The following is a 19,324-nucleotide window of genomic DNA, read 5'->3' on the forward strand; positions in this document are numbered from 1 at the left end:
ATGTGCATGCCAACAACAGTCTGGGAAATATTAAGTGCTTTATTCACACATGTGACAGCATTTAGGCATGGATTCTGTGACTGTTAAGATACACATCTAATTCACAGGGACACTTACTTTTTGAACGAATTGGATTACATTTTGGAATGTACAAAAACAATACTTCTTTGCTCAAAATTTTACATTTCTGCACCACAGTGATAAGGAATCAAAGTTATTATATTTTGACATACAAATACAAACAACTCAATTTTAAGTTTTTTATAACCAAATATAAGAATATCTGTACCTGCCGAAGGCCAATTTTCTTGCTATCCCACATTTGTTTGAAGTTCCAGAAAAACGGCTGTTCACATTTCTGGCAAGAGTCACTGTCTAGCCACTCCGGTGTCTGAATAAGAACAAACAAAAAGGCTCAAGTCAGTAATAATCTAATAGAAATATTCTTAGACAGAGACGAATAGAATAAATAGAAGAATGACTGAAGTGCCTCATTTGAAATATACTTCTGTGACTCTCCAGTAATATCATTTGTAAAGTGCGCCTGCACAGTATTCAGAGCTGTATCCCAGTAGTGGCAAAGGATTTAATACATTATACATGGGGAAGGTACAGCTATGAGGAGTCATGGGTGGATGGCTACAGCTGCCCTCTTATGAGACAGGATGCAGTAGCCTCTTCGATGCCACTTGGGGGAGGGAAGGTATCACAGAAACCAATCATTAAAACTGAAATAATAAATCAGATATTAAATAAATCACTAATGTACAAATATATATGTCAAGCAGTTTACAAAATGAAATACATTTCAACCTCTTACTTTTTCCCCGTCACCTTCATCTCAAACATCATCCTCCCTTTGAAGCACCTCCTACAACTCCCAACTTGACAATATTTACTTGTCTGAGTCAGTGGATCACCTCAGTGATGTGTTATCTGAGAGTTAGGCATGCTTCAGAGAACTGAGCATGGCCTCATGTACCTCAGACAGCTCATCAAGTACTCCTTATTCTTAATTTTGTTGGTAAGGGATGGTTAGTGTTCCCCTTATCTCCCTTTCCACTTTTGTTTAATTCTGAGAAGTAGAAAAGGGAGGAGAGTTAAGGGGGTTACTGTCTACCATACTAACAAAATACACCATCCAAGTATTGTCAAGTATTAGCTGGGGATCAGGTAGTTTTTCATTTCTCCCGTATGTCTGTATTTTACCCAGTGGAATTAACACCTTTAATTTGTTTTAATGTTACCTGAGAACTGTCTTAATGTTTTGGTTTGGTGACTTCACTGCAGGTTGCAATTGGGAGGGTTTTTACATATTTCATAATTCCGCGGTGGCGCAGTGGTAGCGTTGTTGCCTCACAGCAAGAGGTTCTCTCGTTCAATTCTCGGCTGGATTGCCTTCTGTGTTGAGTCTGCATGTACTCCCTGCGGTTGGGTGGGCATTTGAAAGACATGCGTAAATGGGCGTTCCTTCGTTGAAGGTTGAACGTCGAGCTGGCACCTCGGCGTTCGTCAAAATCTACTGCCAATCATTAGCGGACCGGAGTTCCGCTGTGGCGACCCCTAAACGGGAAAAGCCAAAAGACAACAACAATATGGTACTGCTTTGCCTCATGGTACCTGTAGCATTTCTAGGGCCAAAGGAAGACTCTAAGTAAGTTACTATTCAATTAAGTTAAAGTCCACACACATACAGAATTAAGTCTCAGTAAGGTGCACATCCTGTGTTTTCTTCACAGAGCAGCTTATTAACTGGCAATATTGACCAGATACAAGTTACTGATCTTACCTAACAGAAGCCAAACAGCATTTTATACTATGAGCTTTAGAAACAGCTGTAAATTCTTTGTTTTTGTAGACACATTAGAAAGCAAGTCGCACACACTCTATAGAACAGTACTTGTAATTTCACTGGATTGGACACTCTAAATTGGCCCTAGGCGTGAGTGCGTGCATCTTCTGTGGAAGGTTGAGTGCCGGGCTGGCAACTAGACACCATAAAAACTCCACTGCCAATCATGAGCGGATGAGTAATCCGATGTGGCAACCCATAACCGGGAAAAGGCGAAAGAAGAAGAAGTTGGTATGTTACTTGGTACTCAACCGTGATACTGGTTAGCTGTGCAAGTTTGATGCTAAAGTTTCTTTACACCACACTGGAGGCTGATGCAAAGTCAAGTACATTGCGGTTTAGTTCCAAGAAGGTTTGTGCTACACATTGCTCATAATAGGCTGGCTGAATTATGAATACTGTCTTGTAGCAGGCAGATGTTATTCCTAACACTATTCATGACATTATTCTCAGATGAAACGTACACAGCAGTTAGACTCACCTACAAGTCATATCTCCCCTTCTTCCCTATAAACTTTGACAGTTTTGCATATAAAGTATGGCAATGATCAAGGTAACGCATATTCAGCTGATCTTGGTTTCAATCCCATAACCTCTTATTTCATATATGCAACAGGTCACCTTATCTATTTTTGACTTCCTTTAGTGATATTTTTTGTCAATTACACTGCTTTACCTTTTACATTCTCTCTCCTGACATGCCCCCCACCTCTCTCTCTCCAACTTAACCTCTCATGGCATTACTGTATAATCTTACTGTCTCCCTCACTTTCTCCCATCATTGTTTCCCCAGGTTTTAAGCCTTGATTTAAGGAATCACACTGCAAGGCAATTGTCTATCCAGAGTGATGCCTATTGAACACCCCGTAACTGGACTTTAACCAACAATATTTTGGACAGCATTTTCTGTAAAATGTTATACTCGCTCGCATTTAACTGTACCTATTTGTCAAAAGATATGATACCTGCACATCACAGAGACATTCCATCATCCCTCCCCCTTACCATATCTTTGACTCTATAGCTTGAAATAATATTTGTTAGTTGCCCACCTCCTTTTATCCCCTGTACTCTGCCTTTTAGAATTATAGACCCTTGAACAGCTCTATATAACCTTACATACTGTCTGCTTAATAAACCACTAATATAGATTGATAACGCCTACTAGAATTTCAAAGTTTGGCACCTACATTTCAACTCAGTAGCATTTCATCATAACCATTTATGTCTCGCCCACCAGTTACCAACTAAATGTTTGTAAGGTAATAAATAATGTAAGGTACTATATACAATATTTAAGGTAATCCCTTGCAGAAATTTACCTTTTCTGATTGTTTTTTCTTAGTCAGCTGTGTGCGTCTTTTGGTCCTACCCGCTCCGCTTGCCCTCAGTCTGCTTGGGCTTACTCCGCTCCCCTACCCTACACCCAAATTATACCCACCCCCACTACTCCTACATTTATCCCAACATGACCACAACCACCACACAAAACTACCCACTTTCTAAAACATTACACTCCACCCAAATAACAAAAAGTCTACCACACCATCACACCTCTAGTCACTCCCCACACACCACCTTCCTTATAACTCGCATCTAATTATAAGAGCTGTACAATACACCACCATACTCACCCTAGTCATAACAATCTTAACCACCTTACCACTCATCACCCTTGGCCACACAATGCTACTCTTGCACACCATCATAATTCATCTAATACCAACCCTCCATCTCACATTCACCTCACATCCTAATTCATCTAATACCAACCCCTCCATCTCACATCCACCTCACATCCTATTATCACCTCACAATATCAAAAATCTCCTCACCCACCTCCACCTTCATATCCCCAATCCACTCCACATACTCTAACTATAGCCCCCCACTGATTTAACACTACCAGCACAGTATTTTACAGATACATACATGTACTATAACCTACTAGCCCATATCTACTACATAAACACTCCAGACTATCCCTCAAAAATTCACACCAATCTCTCTATACTATATCCTTTCTTAAACTGAGAGGTGATATCCACCCTAACCCAGGGCCCCAACCCTCTCAACAAACTCCCCAAGTCTCATCCACTCACCCGATATAGTGGTTCTAACTGAAACTTGACTAAAACCCCACATAACTGACAAAGAAATCTTAATCCCAGGCTACATCCATAGACAAGTCAGAACACAAGAACAAGGTGGAGGCATCACTATAACTTAAAAAAATACACAAACTACTACAGTTGGACCCAATCCCTCTAACTCTTAATGCCAAACTACTATCCACACATCTAGAAATAACCCCCCAAAAAACATATAACCATTACCACTATCTATAACCGCCCTGGTAATAACCTCTCCATCAAGGAGGACTTCCTTCACAACACATCCTCAGCCTGTAAACAAGAAATCAAACAATGGGTGATAATACCAACTGGCTCACTTGTACTGCAGACAGCCCCACAAACTTCATTAACTTGTATGGTTTCACCCAAACAATACAAATCCCTACCAGAATAGACAAATTCAGTAACAGACAGTCAATTCTTGACTGGATACTAACCAACAAACTGTGACAGAACTATCAGCCAGGCTGCCTCCCAGATACCCTAAGCAATCATCTGCCCACCTACTTACTCAGACAAGATATACATACCCCCAAAAAAATTCTACACAAACAAATTCACAACAAAAAATACTTCTCACCCCATACCATTATAACCATCCTCCAGAAAAATAACTGATCTGCACTGACAACACTAAATCTAAATGCAACCATTCAATTCTTGAACAAATTCCTAGACATTCTAAACAGCGTAGCCCCTACCAGAAATGTTAGGGTAAAATCAAGCTATGCACCATGGCCATCTATGAACATCAGGCAATTACTCAAGTACAGAGATAAAAGCTTGTCACAATACCAAGCCAGTAAAACCCAACCCATCCCTTGGCTACTACCAACAACTAAGAAAGCCAAACGGCAGATCAAATTTGACAAAAAAAAAAAAAAAATATTATTCCAACCTCCAACAAAAACAACAAAATAATCCACAAAAATTCTGGGCTTCCATAAAACACCTACTAAAACCAGGACAATCCTCTACTCCAACCCCAAACACTGCAAACAACATAGCTACCCAATTCTTCACTTATTTTATCAATTCCATACTTTCATTAGCCAAACACAATGCTCACCCGTCCAAACTTTTAAGGTCGTGTTGACACCACTAATGTCTTCTCCTTAAAGCCTGTACAAACTAGCTCCATAAAAAAATGCTAAAAATAAAATCTGCAATCCCTTGCAGTAGATAAATTACCCACTGAATATCAAACTAGCAGCCAAAGCTATCACATACCCAGTATCTATCATAATCAACTGCTGCATCACAGAACAATATGTGCCCAAACTCTGGAAAATATCTTACATTATTACTCTGCATAAAGATGGATCCTCAACGGAACTCTCCAACTATAGGCCAATAGCAATATTATCACCATCATCTACATTTCTACAAAAATGTATACATCTACAACTCGTGAATTATCTACTCTCCAATAATCTCCTTTTCAATTCCAAACATGGATTCTGCCCCGGACACAGAACCACAACTGCCCTCATAAGCTTCACCAACAAGATCAACCAATTCATAAATAATAAATACATAGTAGCCTCCATTTTCCTTGATATGGCCAAAGCATCTGACACCGTGTCCCACCATAAACTCCTAACTGAACTGTCACTCCTAAATAGAACCCAGACTTCCCTCTTATTTTCATAGCTACCTATCCAACTGACAACAAGCTGTCAAATGGCAAAACAGACCTCTCCTCCCACCTGCCCATCACAGTAGGAGTCCCACAAGGATCAATCCTAGGTCAACTCCTCTTCTCTGTCTTCACCAACAATCTCCACAAAGATACCAAACATGCCACTATAATGATGCTGATGACTCCACACTCATCTGCGCTGGTCCTTCCCTCCCTCAACTCCAAGAAATAACTCAACAATCCTGCTCAGCCATAGAAACCTGGCTCAATGACAATCAATTAATCCTCAATCCCAACAAAACTAAGCTAATGACCTTCTCCCATAACAAGTCTCATGACTATCATTCCTCCTTTCTCATCTACACATCTAACACCACCATTATCAAATCTGTACCTTCTATACACCTTTCCCATCTTCACCAGCCTCAAGAAAACTGACCTAAATAAGTCAGAAACCTAGTACAACAAGATCACCAGATCTGCAACTGACTTCCAACACAGAGTCCATCACTATTACTCTTCACCAACTGAACTGCCCAATCTCTTATCCTTCACCCAACTCACAACAGTTCATTATATGATATATCAACTAGATACATGCCCAGTACTCCAAAATATCCTTCAACCACACTCCAGCAATAAAACCCTGAGATCTTCCAACAAATTCCTACTAACAGTGACAAAATCAAATAACAGCTTTGGTGATTCTCTCTACTCCAACCATTTCCCCAGGCTATGGAACACCATCCCTCAACATATCCTAACTACCACAACCCCTTCCAAATTCAAACGCTCCTAAAGACTCCGTTATCCAGCTACTGGCATTGTACATGTACATTCCCTGGCTAAGTCTTTCATCTCTCCTACACCTCCTTCACACACACACGCACACACACACACGCACACACACACACACACACACACACACACACACACGCACACACACACGCACACACACACGCACACACACACACACACACACGCACACACACACACGCACACACACGCGCACACACACACACGCACGCGCACACACACACACGCACGCGCACACACACATGCACGCGCACACACACACATGCACACACACGCACACACACACGCACACACGCGCACACACGCGCGCGCACACCTCTCACTCACTCAGTAAACCTTAACTCATAACCCTATTCACTCTAACTCTCATTTCTTCCCCCTTCAGCCTTACTCTACCCTCCCTCATCACCCTCACCTCACTATTCTGTCTTACCCTCCTTTTCATCACTTTCACTTTCCACTGAAAATACTCACTTCATGACCACCCCCTTCCCCCTCCTTTATCCACTATCCACAGTCTCCAGTACTAAACATCTGCAAACATCCACTGCATAATTTGCCACTGCTTCCATTGTACAACAAACAAATCACCACTGCTTTCTTGTCACAGTTTTCTTCTGCACTCTGACCAAACAATGTAAATTAGTTTGTTCCTGCACATATACTAAACTGCAATTTATATAATGTTTTGTTAGCACTTTTTGCAAATCTGTATCAGTTTTCTTTATGCGCAACTTTCTTGCATATATTATTTTACTATATATGCCAGAATATACATGTAAATTGATACTGTTGTGTAAAAGTCTTTAAAATTGTACCTGCTTTACTTTATGTGGAGTTTTTCTCCCCTGGCCTCTGCTGAAAATGGACTTCTGGTCCAGTTGGACCATCCCAGTAAACAAATGTCAAACAAATAAGTATTTTGCAACCTAGTCAGCCTTCCATTGTAGCAAAGCAGCTACAGACAAACAAACAAATGACTGCATGCATACGCACATAAAGAGAAATAAAACATATGTAAAATAGTACTATTTATCCTGACATCACATTTGATTAATGTGCATGCAGATATTGGAGGTAAGGTGACAGCAGTCTGGCCATGGCGAAAGACTCGCAGCTCCATAAAGTCAGGTCAAACATCAGATTTGGCCTGCAGCAGAGATCCTTCTTACTTATGACTGTAACAGTGGCCTAACAGGAACATTACTTGCAGAATATTAAAATAAACATCAGATGCACACCTGGGTGCATATGTCTTGAAATTTGGTAATGAATACGATTGTGAACTTAGATTATTGTCTCATTAAGACAGACAAGTCCAAGTTCAAAATGCATACACAAAATAGTTCAACTGTTCAGAAACATGCATGATATGAAGCAAATGTGAACCTGTAGAATGACGTGTATGAATGAAAATGTCACAAAGCAGTGTCAGCAAGATCTGAAGCTGTGTTTCTAAGTTTAGTTGTTCTTTGCATGAACAGAAATATGTATCTTTTTAATGGATTTGTTAATTGGATAGCTAGCTAGTCCATGGATTCTCTTCATTCAACATCGGTGGCTCCAAGTTTAGACAAACTATGCACAACCACAATTTGCAGTCATTAACAACTTGACACTTACCTCCTGTCTTGCTACGTCCATGTTCCACACCACGATTCCGCCATCGGCAGCACAAGAGATAAGCTGTCGAGTATGATGGGCATAATAAAGAGCCTGCACTTTGTCACTGTTTGTAAATAAAAAATTTACAAACATGTTAGAGAGCAAAATTATCTTAAGCAAGTCTGGTTACCTACTGTCCACAAGTTTTTGCAAATCACCCCTCATCTAGCCTTTTAACTTAAACAATGAAACAACAGATAGTGAGGCCAATACTATGAAGGGAAGAAGTTCACAGTGATACTAACGAACTGCTGCAATCAGGACCCAACACCCCCCCCAAGCGCGCACACACACCAAAAACAAAAGGCAATGGCTCAATAAGAAAGAGATGATACAAAATTTTGTATATCTATCTGCATACATACATCATCTCTTCTTTACTTTGGAAACAGGAGTGGTAATGGGGACCGTGAAGTTTGGCATCTACCCATCACAAAATAAATTTATATTTATAAAGAATGCATTTAACCTCAGTGTGCAGATGTATACTTGTCACAACATTTAAAATGTAGCAAGAGGTGTAGAAACATACTGTCATGCTTATCAACATTACAATGCATTCAATGAATTACTGAGTCATTAGTAATCATTTTTAAATTGAAATTTCAGCAATTAAACAAAAATTACCACATATCATATTTTATTTGAAAAGTATTACAGTTGCAGCCACTTAGTATTTGAGCACCTTTCTTCTAAAACAAAAGATGTCTTTGTATACAGCAGGATTTGCTTAGCTCTACAATGTTCTGTGTCATAGCATTCAAGGGCTTAAATTGTGTAAATTTAAGTGTAAAGCTTTTTAATGTTCTTACTTTATGTACTTCCTAATCTCCTAGTTTTGTTTGGCTTGCAGAAAATAGTCATTTTCCTTCAATAAGTTCACTCTCAAAGAATAGCTTTTAAATGCATACAACAGAGTAACTCTTGTTAACTAGTAACAGCCAGTTCTAAGTGTAATATTAGTACAATGCTCCAAAGTTATTCCTTTCATCAGTACACAATGTATTAACAGAGCCTTTGACCATTAAAAGCATAAAAAAGCATTTTCTATTTATCTATTTATTTGCATTTGTTGACCGGGATAGTCTACTGGGTCGAGATGGCCCATTTTCAGTGGAGGCCTGGGGAGAAAAGCACCAGAAGAACATATGTTACATAAACCTCCACAAGAACATATATTACATTACATGATAATATTTACATATATATGTATGGTTACATTATGTTACTTAATGAACAGTACTTAAATCAATGCATCAGGATAAACCAGGTTGACAGAGAGAAAGCTGAATTAGATACATGTTTAACAGAACAAAAAAGGGGGGCAGGAAGACAGTCGGTTGAGAAGTACTTTAGGTAGGAGCATAAGAGGGACAGTCTCATTTGGAGGATAGATATATGAAGAGCTGGCTTTTGAAGTTATTATGGTTAGGTATGTTAAATAGGTGGGAGGGGAGAGAGTTCCAGAGTTTGGCGATTTTGAAGGGTAGTAGTAGTTGGCCTGGGGGAATGAGAGGGTTTGCGTACTTGAAGCAGATTTTGGTTCTCTGATCTTAGGGAGCGAGGGGGAGTGTAGGGTGTTAGTGCTGTGGCTAGCGATGGACAGTAAGAAGGTTTGAAGATGAGCTCGTGAGTAGTGGTGAGTTGTAAGTATCTAAGGTAGTTGGGGAGTTCTAGCCATTTGAGGTTGAGTAGTGAGTGGCAGTGATGGGATGAGCTTTTGGAGTTAAAAGCGAATTTGCTAATTTTGTGATAGCACGCTTCCAGTTTGGAGAGCAGGCCTAGTTGGAGATTGGTAAATAGAGGAGTGCCGTACATGAAGGATGGGAGGAGGAAGGTAGTTGCAAGTGTTTCCCGGGTGGAGGGGCTGAGGTAGCGATTGTGTCTGTATAGGAGACCTATCTTCTGATGGGTTTTTTTGATGGCGGGGTGTATGTGGGAGTCAAACTTTAGGTTTTCATCAATAATGACTCCTAGCAGTTTGGTTGAGGGGACTATTTCTAGTGGAGTTTTATTGTGGCTTGTACTGCAGAACAAATTTCTATCTAAAAGTGGAATTTCTCGTAGGGGTAAAGTTAATTAGTTTTTTTTGGAGGCATTTAGGGCAAGGTGACTGGCTTTCATCCAAGATTCTGTTTTGGAGACGGCAAGCTGGGTTTTTATTAGTAGTTCAGTGGGGGAGGTGGCAGAGGATATGATGGTGGAGTCATTTGCATATTGGATGATGGAGGCATTGGGGATGGAGAGGTGGAAATTGTTGATAAATATGTTAAAGAGCAGGGGACCAAGAACAGAGCCTTGAGGGACTCTGGTGGGTGTGGGTAGGAAAGGAGAGGTAGATTCCTTCCACTGGACGGCTTGTTGGTGGTTAGATAGGTAGCTGGTGAACGAAGCAAGGATGGAGGGAGAGAGATTTAAGAATGAGAGCTGGGATAGAAGGAGATGATGGGAGATGGTGTTGAATGCTTTTGAAAGGTCTAAGAATAGTGATGATACAGAATTGCCCTTATCACGTGCAAGGTTGATGGTCTCTAGAAAGGAAAGGAGGGCAGTGATGGTACTGCGGCCGGGGCGGAAGCCGTGTTGGGTGTGGGAGAGAAGTTTGTTTAGGTTGAGATATTGCAACCAAACGCGCTTTATAGCAGGGGGCTGGAAAAGACAGGAAATGACACAAAATGGCCAATAGACTACAAGTTACTGCCTTAAACCATTCCTCTAAGGGCAAACAGGCAGCTCAGTACTCCCCACTCTCACTGGTGAGTAAAGAAACTTCCCCCTGACCAAACAAGGAAAATGGAGAAAATGGAGAAACACAGGAACCAAGACAAAGCCCAGGGATCAGCTAGTGTCCTCTCCTGCTCAGCTGGTAAACCTGGGAATATTGAGGCAATGTTACAATTGCCTCATGTACACAGACAACCCTCTCCTCCTCCCACAAAACACAAATACATGAGAGAGATGCAACTATACGGCCAAACTGGAGGCTGAGCTCTCTCAACATAGGACTGGCAAGACCAGTCAGGAGGAGAAGGTTACCACACACACTATAGACCCAGTCTCACATAGTACCATCACAACCTCAAATCATACACATAAGCACACAAAGACATACTCGGAGGCTCTGATCAAAAATCTACCAAAACAGCAGAGGCCACCAAAGCAGACACCCAAACAACCACCACCTCAGAACACAACACCTGAAACACATAGACCTCACAGTCAGAGTGTCAAACAGTCACAGCTCTTAAGGCCAAACACAATGCCAGACACACTAGTCATTGGTGACTCCATAGTCAGACACACTGACGTCCTGCTCACCAGACTGAGTAAGGAGAGAGTTACAGTAAGCTGCCTGTCGGGCGCTAGAATCCGCCACATAACGCAAGCACTCAGGTCTCTCAACAGCAGGTACAAATACGACTCAGTCATTGTCCACGCTGGTGTAAACGACCTGAGACGTACCTCCTTGGACTACATGAAAAGAGACATTGAGGAGCTCTCTGATTATGTAGCCCAGGCAGGTATGACCCTGACCTTGAGCAGTATCCTACCTTCACCAAGAATGATGCCACAATACAGAGATAAGATGATCAGCTTTAACAATTGGCTTAAACTCTGGTGTCATTCAAAGGGGATCCAATGTCTGTCTGCCTGGGGTGACATGCTGGACAAGCCACGCTGCTCGCAAGGGACGGCTTGCACCTGTCACCCTGGGATTCCGGATATTGGCAAAGGCTCTTGCCACCCCATAGTGCCTTTTTAGGCAAAGCTCAAATTCTAAACCTACCACCCTAGAACACAAAAAGGAAAAAACTAAGGGTAATGCTGCTCAATGCCAGAAGTCTAAATCTCAAAATGCACGCACTCGAGGCCCTTCTCAGTATGGAGAACATCGATGTCTGTGCTGTGACAGAAACCTGGTTCAAGGCTCCTGAGAGCACCCCAGCACTATCAGGTTTTAGCTCATATCATGCCCGCCCCAAAATCCGGACAATACCAAGAAAGGAGGGGGTATCCATATTCATCAAGGACACCCACACCTCAAGACTGGTGGCAACGCACGATGCATCGGAGACCATCCAGGTGCAATTAACCATAGGCAAGACTGCTCTGCAAATTGTAGCATGTTACAGGCCACCCTCACAAACTCAGGAACCTCACATGGCCTTCCTGAAAACACTGAGGGGATAAATGTATCACCAAACACCATCATACTAGGTGACTTCAATTACCCTAATATAGACTGGGAACACTACTCAAGCCCAAACACCCTAGCCCAAAAGTTCCTGGAATTCATAAACTCAAATGCCATGGAACAACTAGTCACCATCCCCACAAGAGGAGAAAACATACTTGATCTCATCATCACGAACATGGGAGCACAATGTTCAACACCGAAGTATACCCTCACTGGTGAGATCAGATCACAACTAATCTCGCTGGAGGTCCTCATCCCACCCCACCTGAAATAAAAAGACCACAGTAAAGAACTTCTCGAAGCCGACTTCACACTTCTAAAGACCAGTGTGGTCTCCTTTAAGGCCCCGAGCCGGGAAAACAGTACTCAAGCCACTGAATCACTTACAAATGCCTTCTACCAGCACCTGCAGGACTGCATGGATAAGGCAATCCCAAGCAAAACAAAGACTCTTTGTACCAAAGGCAAGCGTCCAGTCTGGTGGACCCCAGCCATAAACAAACTCTACAACAAAAGGAGGAAGCTACTACAAGATAGAGCAAAATCCTTAAAAGGTAAGACACCTTGATCACTATAAGTAAAAACTAAGAGCTCTCATAAAATCATCCAAAGCAAATTTTGAGAGAAAAATAGCTAAAGACTCAAAAGACAATCATAAGGCCTTCTTTAGCTATGTTAGAAACCTGGGAGGAAACACCCAGATATGCTCAGAACTAGTTCAAAATGATGTGAAGATTACTGATCCTACAGACATTGCCAACATACTGGCTGACAGGTTCAGTGCAAACTTCTCCCCTCCTCTCCCCCAAAAGGAGAGATATCTATACCAAACAATTGCAGCCCCCCCAAACATCTCTAACGCCCAAGTGAGAACTGCTCTCTCCAAAGCAAAAACACAGCATCCATGGGACCTGATGGTGTCCCCAGCTGTGTGCTCCACGAACTCAACGAGGAATTAAACCCACAGCTAGGACAGCTGTTTAATCACAGTCTCACCTCTGGATACGTACCCAGTGAGTGGCGCACTGCAACTGTGGTCCCACTTCACAAAGGCGGTGCCTCCACCGACCCTGGAAATTACCGGCCCATTAGCTTGACAAGCCTTATCTGCAAAGCCATGGAGAGGATCATAATGGACCTCATAAATAAAGACATAGGGAATTTGCAGACTTTGGATCCAACCCAGTTTGGCTTTGTCAAAGGCAGATCATGCCTTTTAAACTTGGTTGACTTTTTGAAACAGTCACCAAAGACATTGATGAGGGAAAGGCAGTCCATACAGCCTACCTCGATCTGGCGAAGGCCTTCGATACAATACCCCACTCGGGTATCATTGAAAAACTCATCAGCTTAAATGTTAACCCATACATCACAAGATGGGTTGCAAACTGGCTGAGGGACAGAACCCACAGGGTCAGAGTTGCTGGCGCCATGTCAGACTCAAAGCCTGTCACAAGTGGTGTCCCACAGGGCTCAGTCCTGGGCCCACTCTTGTTTGGCATCTACTTTTCCAAGTACAAGCAAACACAGGAGGGTTATGGCTGACAAAGTTTGCAGATGACTGCAAACTGGGCCATAGTCGAAAACACATCTGACACAGATATCCTTCAGAAGGGTCTCACAGAAACGGATAACTGGTGCCAGAACCATGGCCTAAAGTTAAATGCCAAAAAATGCATAGTCATACCCTTCGGGAAAAACAAGGTTACCCCTAGCTACCATATAGGTGGCAATCCACTGAGCACAGAAGAAGTTATCAGGGACCTGGGGACCCAGGTTGACAGTAGCCTATCATTCGACACCCATGTAGCTAAAGTAGTTAGGAAGACCTTCTACATTGCCCACCTTATCATGAAGGGATTCACATCTAGATCAAGGGAGGTCATAGTCTCCCTATACTCATCACTCATCAGACCAATGATTGAGTACAATGCCCCATTCGGAATGTATCTGACCCGACACTTGCAACAGCTGGAGAGGCCACAAAAGTTCCTCACCAAAAGGATGAAGGGTCTCAAAAATCTATCCTATGCTGCCCGACTGAAAGAACTCCAGCTCTATTCAGTCGCTTACCGCTTGCTCAGAGGTGACCTTTGCCTGACATACAAGGCCATGTCAAACCCAGATTTGATGAATATGCTTCACCTCAAAAATCTAGATCAGTCAGAGCCACAAGGGCGGGAGACTTAAACCTCGACACGGCTATTAATAGGACGTGCTGGAGGGATAGATTCATCACCCAAAGACTCCCTATGCTGTGGAACAAAATCCCGGTATATGTGAGGCAGAGCACCTCGCTGGCCTTGTTCAAGAGAAATCTTGACCAATGGATGGGAGATCGCAGATATACCCCAGGGATTACCTCAGTGTCACTGCTCGACAGAGGCACAGCAAAATAATGGGTATAGTTCCCCATACTAAAGGGGTGGTGTAAGCCACAAAACTATGGGCTAGGCTTGTAAATGCCCTCGGGCAGATAGCCTAGTATGAACCTATGAACCTAAATAACATAAGGTAATTAGCATGTAAACAAAGCATTACATTTCCCTTCTACTCTGTTCCCCACAACTGCATTAACTTAGTAGGCTCTAAAAGAAAAAAAACAAGATTTTCGATGTTTGAAATATGTCCGTGCATATTTTTTTTTATAATAAATAGTATTAATTCATACGGATTGCGAAAACTGCAAGTTATCAAAACACCAGTCAAAATTACGTGAGCAATATAACATACCATTTTCTTCAACTGCATCTTTTAAAATCTGCACTTTCAGCAAATACTTAAGACTGCATTACAAAGTGGTACAGCCAACATGCCTATGAAACAAATTTCAGAAAAAAGCAATAAAGGGGATGAAGCTCCATTGCAAGGTGTCAGTCTTGACAGCCTAGCAGCCCAAATTATATTCCTCTGTGTTACCAGCAAAAACTCAGGGCACCACAGTCACCCGCGAGAAGGATACAGAGAGCAGCATCTCTAGCTCACTCAGAACTGTCATTCACCTTGACTGCATCCTCTTTCCCATGAGTCTCCTGTTTTTGTTAGGGCCAGCAGCTGCAAAATGAGGCAATGGAGCACACATCCAGTAGGAAGACTATGATGCCTCTGAACCAGAGGCGGTCTCCCTCTGTTGTCTATCAAGCCCCAAAGAGGTTAGTTATTTGAATGTGGGGGACTCTCAACTGTGATCCTCAGAACTTCTAATACTAAAGGATGAATGCTTTACAGATTTACACACCTATATATATAGATATACATACAGATATATACTATATGTATGTATGTATTTATATCAGTTCTACTTCAAATCGATGAAATTCCAGAACATCAAATCCCTTTTTATTGAGATGACATTATCAAAAGTGCATTACAATGAAAACTGAAAATAACGAATCTTACCGCACCTAAAACGGCCACCAACTGAGTAGTACATTTATACAAACATACCCAATATTACGACCACCACCCAAACATCTGGGACCTTAAAGTAAACTAACATTTTTACAGGGGGGCTGCACCCCCACACCCCTTGCAAATTAAATATACCAACTCCGAGGTTGCACTACATTGCAAAAAAGGGTAAACACCCATGACACGCCCATATCTTTGCAGGAATCACCCAGTGCGGTATGTATGTGCAGCATGTCTATTCTGTTTTTAAAGTGGTGTTAAGAAAGAACAAGAACCATCTTATTTTCGGTGAAGTAAGATTCATTACTTTCACTTTTCATTATAATGCACTTTCGATAATGTCATCTCGATAAGAAGGGATTCACTGTTCTGGTATTTCATCAGTTTGCAGTAAAACCTATATATAGATACAGATACGGGTAATTGTTAGAATGTCGAATGTTCATAATACTGATACTCAGTACAGCAAATCCAGAAAAGACAAAACATCGAAGTGCCATAACAATGAAATTGAAAACATTAACTATAAAAGCTTTTATAGTGGGGCAAGCCTCCTGCACATCCCACATCCCCCTGCTACTTACATGCACCATCCCCAACATCACAGTGCAGCTGGAAATGAGCAAACCCCAAGGACAGTTGTACTGTGATTTCACACACACACTCACCTGCACAGTTCAAGAGACTCTGCTCCTCATTCTTCAGACAGTAAAGTTCATAGAGAAAATTTAACCAGCGAAACCTTTTCCAATGTTCCAAAGAAGAAGGTTTGAAAGACAGAAAAGAGCACATGAGTTGACTAGAATAATCAGGAGTACCTTAGCTGGAGAATGAAAAGGAAGAACAGCAACAATGAAATTGGTGAATAAATGGGAGATTATAAATCATCAATCACATTTGTGAAATATGGCTTTGCAATAAAAAGTGGCTGAAAAATACTTGACTATTGTTGACTTTGTTAAACTTGTGGGTGGACTGTAACGCATACCATCATTAATGTTTAGAAGGGCACTATAAACAGGGAAACTAACCAAGTAAAATAAGTTTTGCTCTTAGTATTTGTATAACACATTTCATGATATAAACTGTATGTTACATATAGTAAAGCAGTTTGGTGTAGCGTGTAGTTAGGGGTATTTTAAATGTGGGGGAATCTTTTCAGTGACTTTGTATGTCAGAGATATTAAATTAAACAAGTACTTTTTAGTACTAAGAAATAAAAGCTTTAGAGTATAACAAGAGAAGAAAGGCTGGAAAAAAAGCAAGTTTAATGTTAATATGCTGTGATCTTCTGCTATGGAGGGGGGATGTAAAATTGCACTGATTACATTACAAGTAGAAATAAGATTTTTTTTTTGTTTGTTTTTACAAGAGTGAATACTAATGTCCTTGTCTCAAGTTATAAACAAATGCTCTTTTTTGTAAGCAGGTATGCTTGAAAAGACCAAATGATGAAAGCCATGTAAATGCTTCTTACATCGGCAAAGATATTAGCTTTTTTCCATTAGTAAATGTTCAATGGGAGTCAAGAAATCTGCTTCTGAAAAAAGTGCAATTGCAAGCAGTTCAGTGAAAAATAAGCTTTGAAATTGAGAAGTGAATAAAAGTTAGCGGCCTCCCTTGCAGCCTTAATACATTAATGCATTTAATAGAAGAGTACACAATTTAGTTTTACTTAAAGATAGCCAGTGCACTTTTTCTTAAGGCTAAAAGTTATGTTTTCTGAAAGCATGCAAGCTGTTCTTCACATCTGGGAGAGGAATACAGATAAGAAAAGAACAATGAGCAATTGTTCCTATCTGGAGGATTAAACAATTTTTTTGATGATATACATAATTTTGTGCGTTTGTTCTAAGTTAATAGGGGATTGGTGGTGTTCTGAAAAGTTAGTTTTTTGTTTGAGGGTTTCCACTAAAAAAAAGTCTTGAAAATGTGACATAGGTTCAAATGGAGATTAGAAGGGACAACTGTATTAAAGATCAGCTTGCCAAACATTAGTGTGCACATGTAACACAATAGTTGGACATACAAATTCAAAAAAAAAACTAAGATGTATAATAGGTGGGAACAATGACTTTTCATCATCATGGCTGTGCTATTCATATTACCTTGGAATGTAAATGGCCTTAAAGGTATAGACAAAAAGGAAATAATATTGAATTATTTTAAGAAATGCAGAGTGGAACAGCAGTGTTGCAGGATACATATTTGGAAAGAAATGAGTATGTGAATTTAACAAAGAAAGGATTTCAGGATTGATATTCAGCAGAATATCAGGAACAAATGATAACTAGATAACTACACTACTTGCCAGAGAAGCTCCAACAGTGATAAAAGAGGGAAAAAAGACAACAATGGTCAATTTGTGGTAGTATGGGGCTACTCGATAGGGAGGAGATTATGCTGGTGTGTATCAATATTCCAACAAAAACTACTATTATAGAGCTTAAGTTAATATTTGGAGAGATAATCATCTTTTAGCAGGAACTATTACTTACAGGTGCAAAGTGGAACTTGATTAGCAATAGTGTGGACATATCAGTGGACCTAAAAGAGAAAATAAAAAGAGATAGATTTCTATAGACATTTATGACAATATTTGGTATGGAAGATGTGAATTCAGTATGAGGAACATGGACAGAATTTACATATTAGTCTCCAAGGTGCAACAAATGGGCTGGATTACACAGAAATTACATTTCACAGGAACATTTGCATTTAACTGAAAGCTTCAACACACATCCAATAACAAGATAAAAATGCAAGGCAGTGAAGTAAAAATGAGACCCTGGTGCTTTCTCACCTACCTGTTAAAAAGAAGAATTTAAGGAATGGGGAGTGGAAATGATTTGAGAGTTATTACGGAAGACAGAAATTCAGAAGTTATGGCTATTGAGTGTGATAAAATGAAAATGGAGTCTAAAAACAGGGAAGCAATAAAAGACAACGAGATATGGTTACGAAGTAATAGAAATAACTTAGAGATTCTGACAAAGGTTTTAAGTATTGCAGAATGAGAGGAATCTCATAGAACAAGAGGAGGCGTAAATTCAGGGTGCTAAAGAAAAAGAAGGGGGTATCTGAATAATATACATGAATTTAGAAAAACTGCTGTTAAGTAACTATTTTTGACAATCCCAGAGCACAAAAACTTTTAGAACAGCAACTTAGGCAACAGAAAGTAAAAAGGGTTGTTGCCAAGCTTAGGGAACTTATAACAAGAAAAATAACCACAAAGCCTGTAGAGGTATTAGAGATACTTTAGAAAGTTTATGAAAATTTGTCTAAAGCAGAGAAATGTGGATATCAAGAAAGAGCACAAATGGAAATATTTAAGAAATACATAATTATGCCAAGGTTAGAGGTAGATGAGGCTCAACAGCTGTTAAAATAAGAGGATGAGGTAAAAATGTTGATGTATTATCAATTTTCAGGAAAGTCTCCAGGAACACATGGTATTTCTGTGGAAGTTTGGAAGTTAGGATGGAAGAAAGTGATAAAAATCTGGAAGATTTTAACAGTATTTTAAAAGGAAGGGAGGCGCCAACATCTTGAAAGAAAGCTATGGTGACTGTTTACCTAAGGATGGTAAATACACATCAGAT

The 19,324-nt window shown here is 40.6% G+C and overlaps 1 protein-coding gene across 1 annotated transcript in view; it reads right to left on the reverse strand.

The window, feature by feature from the left end:
- WDFY2 (WD repeat and FYVE domain containing 2) overlaps positions 1-19,324 on the reverse strand; it is a 543,829-nt gene that overhangs the window by 91,054 nt on the left and 433,451 nt on the right. Inside the window, exons 8-9 of the mRNA XM_044071679.1 lie at positions 8,069-8,174; positions 290-391 (exon numbers count right to left, since the gene is read on the reverse strand). Coding sequence (XP_043927614.1) covers positions 290-391; positions 8,069-8,174 — 208 coding nt within the window. The remainder of the gene's footprint in view (positions 1-289; positions 392-8,068; positions 8,175-19,324) is intronic.

The sequence above is a fragment of the Protopterus annectens genome, chromosome 5.part0 (assembly GCF_019279795.1).
Source record: "Protopterus annectens isolate FY-2018-M chromosome 5.part0, PAN1.0, whole genome shotgun sequence".
NCBI classification, from domain to species: domain Eukaryota; kingdom Metazoa; phylum Chordata; order Ceratodontiformes; family Protopteridae; genus Protopterus; species Protopterus annectens.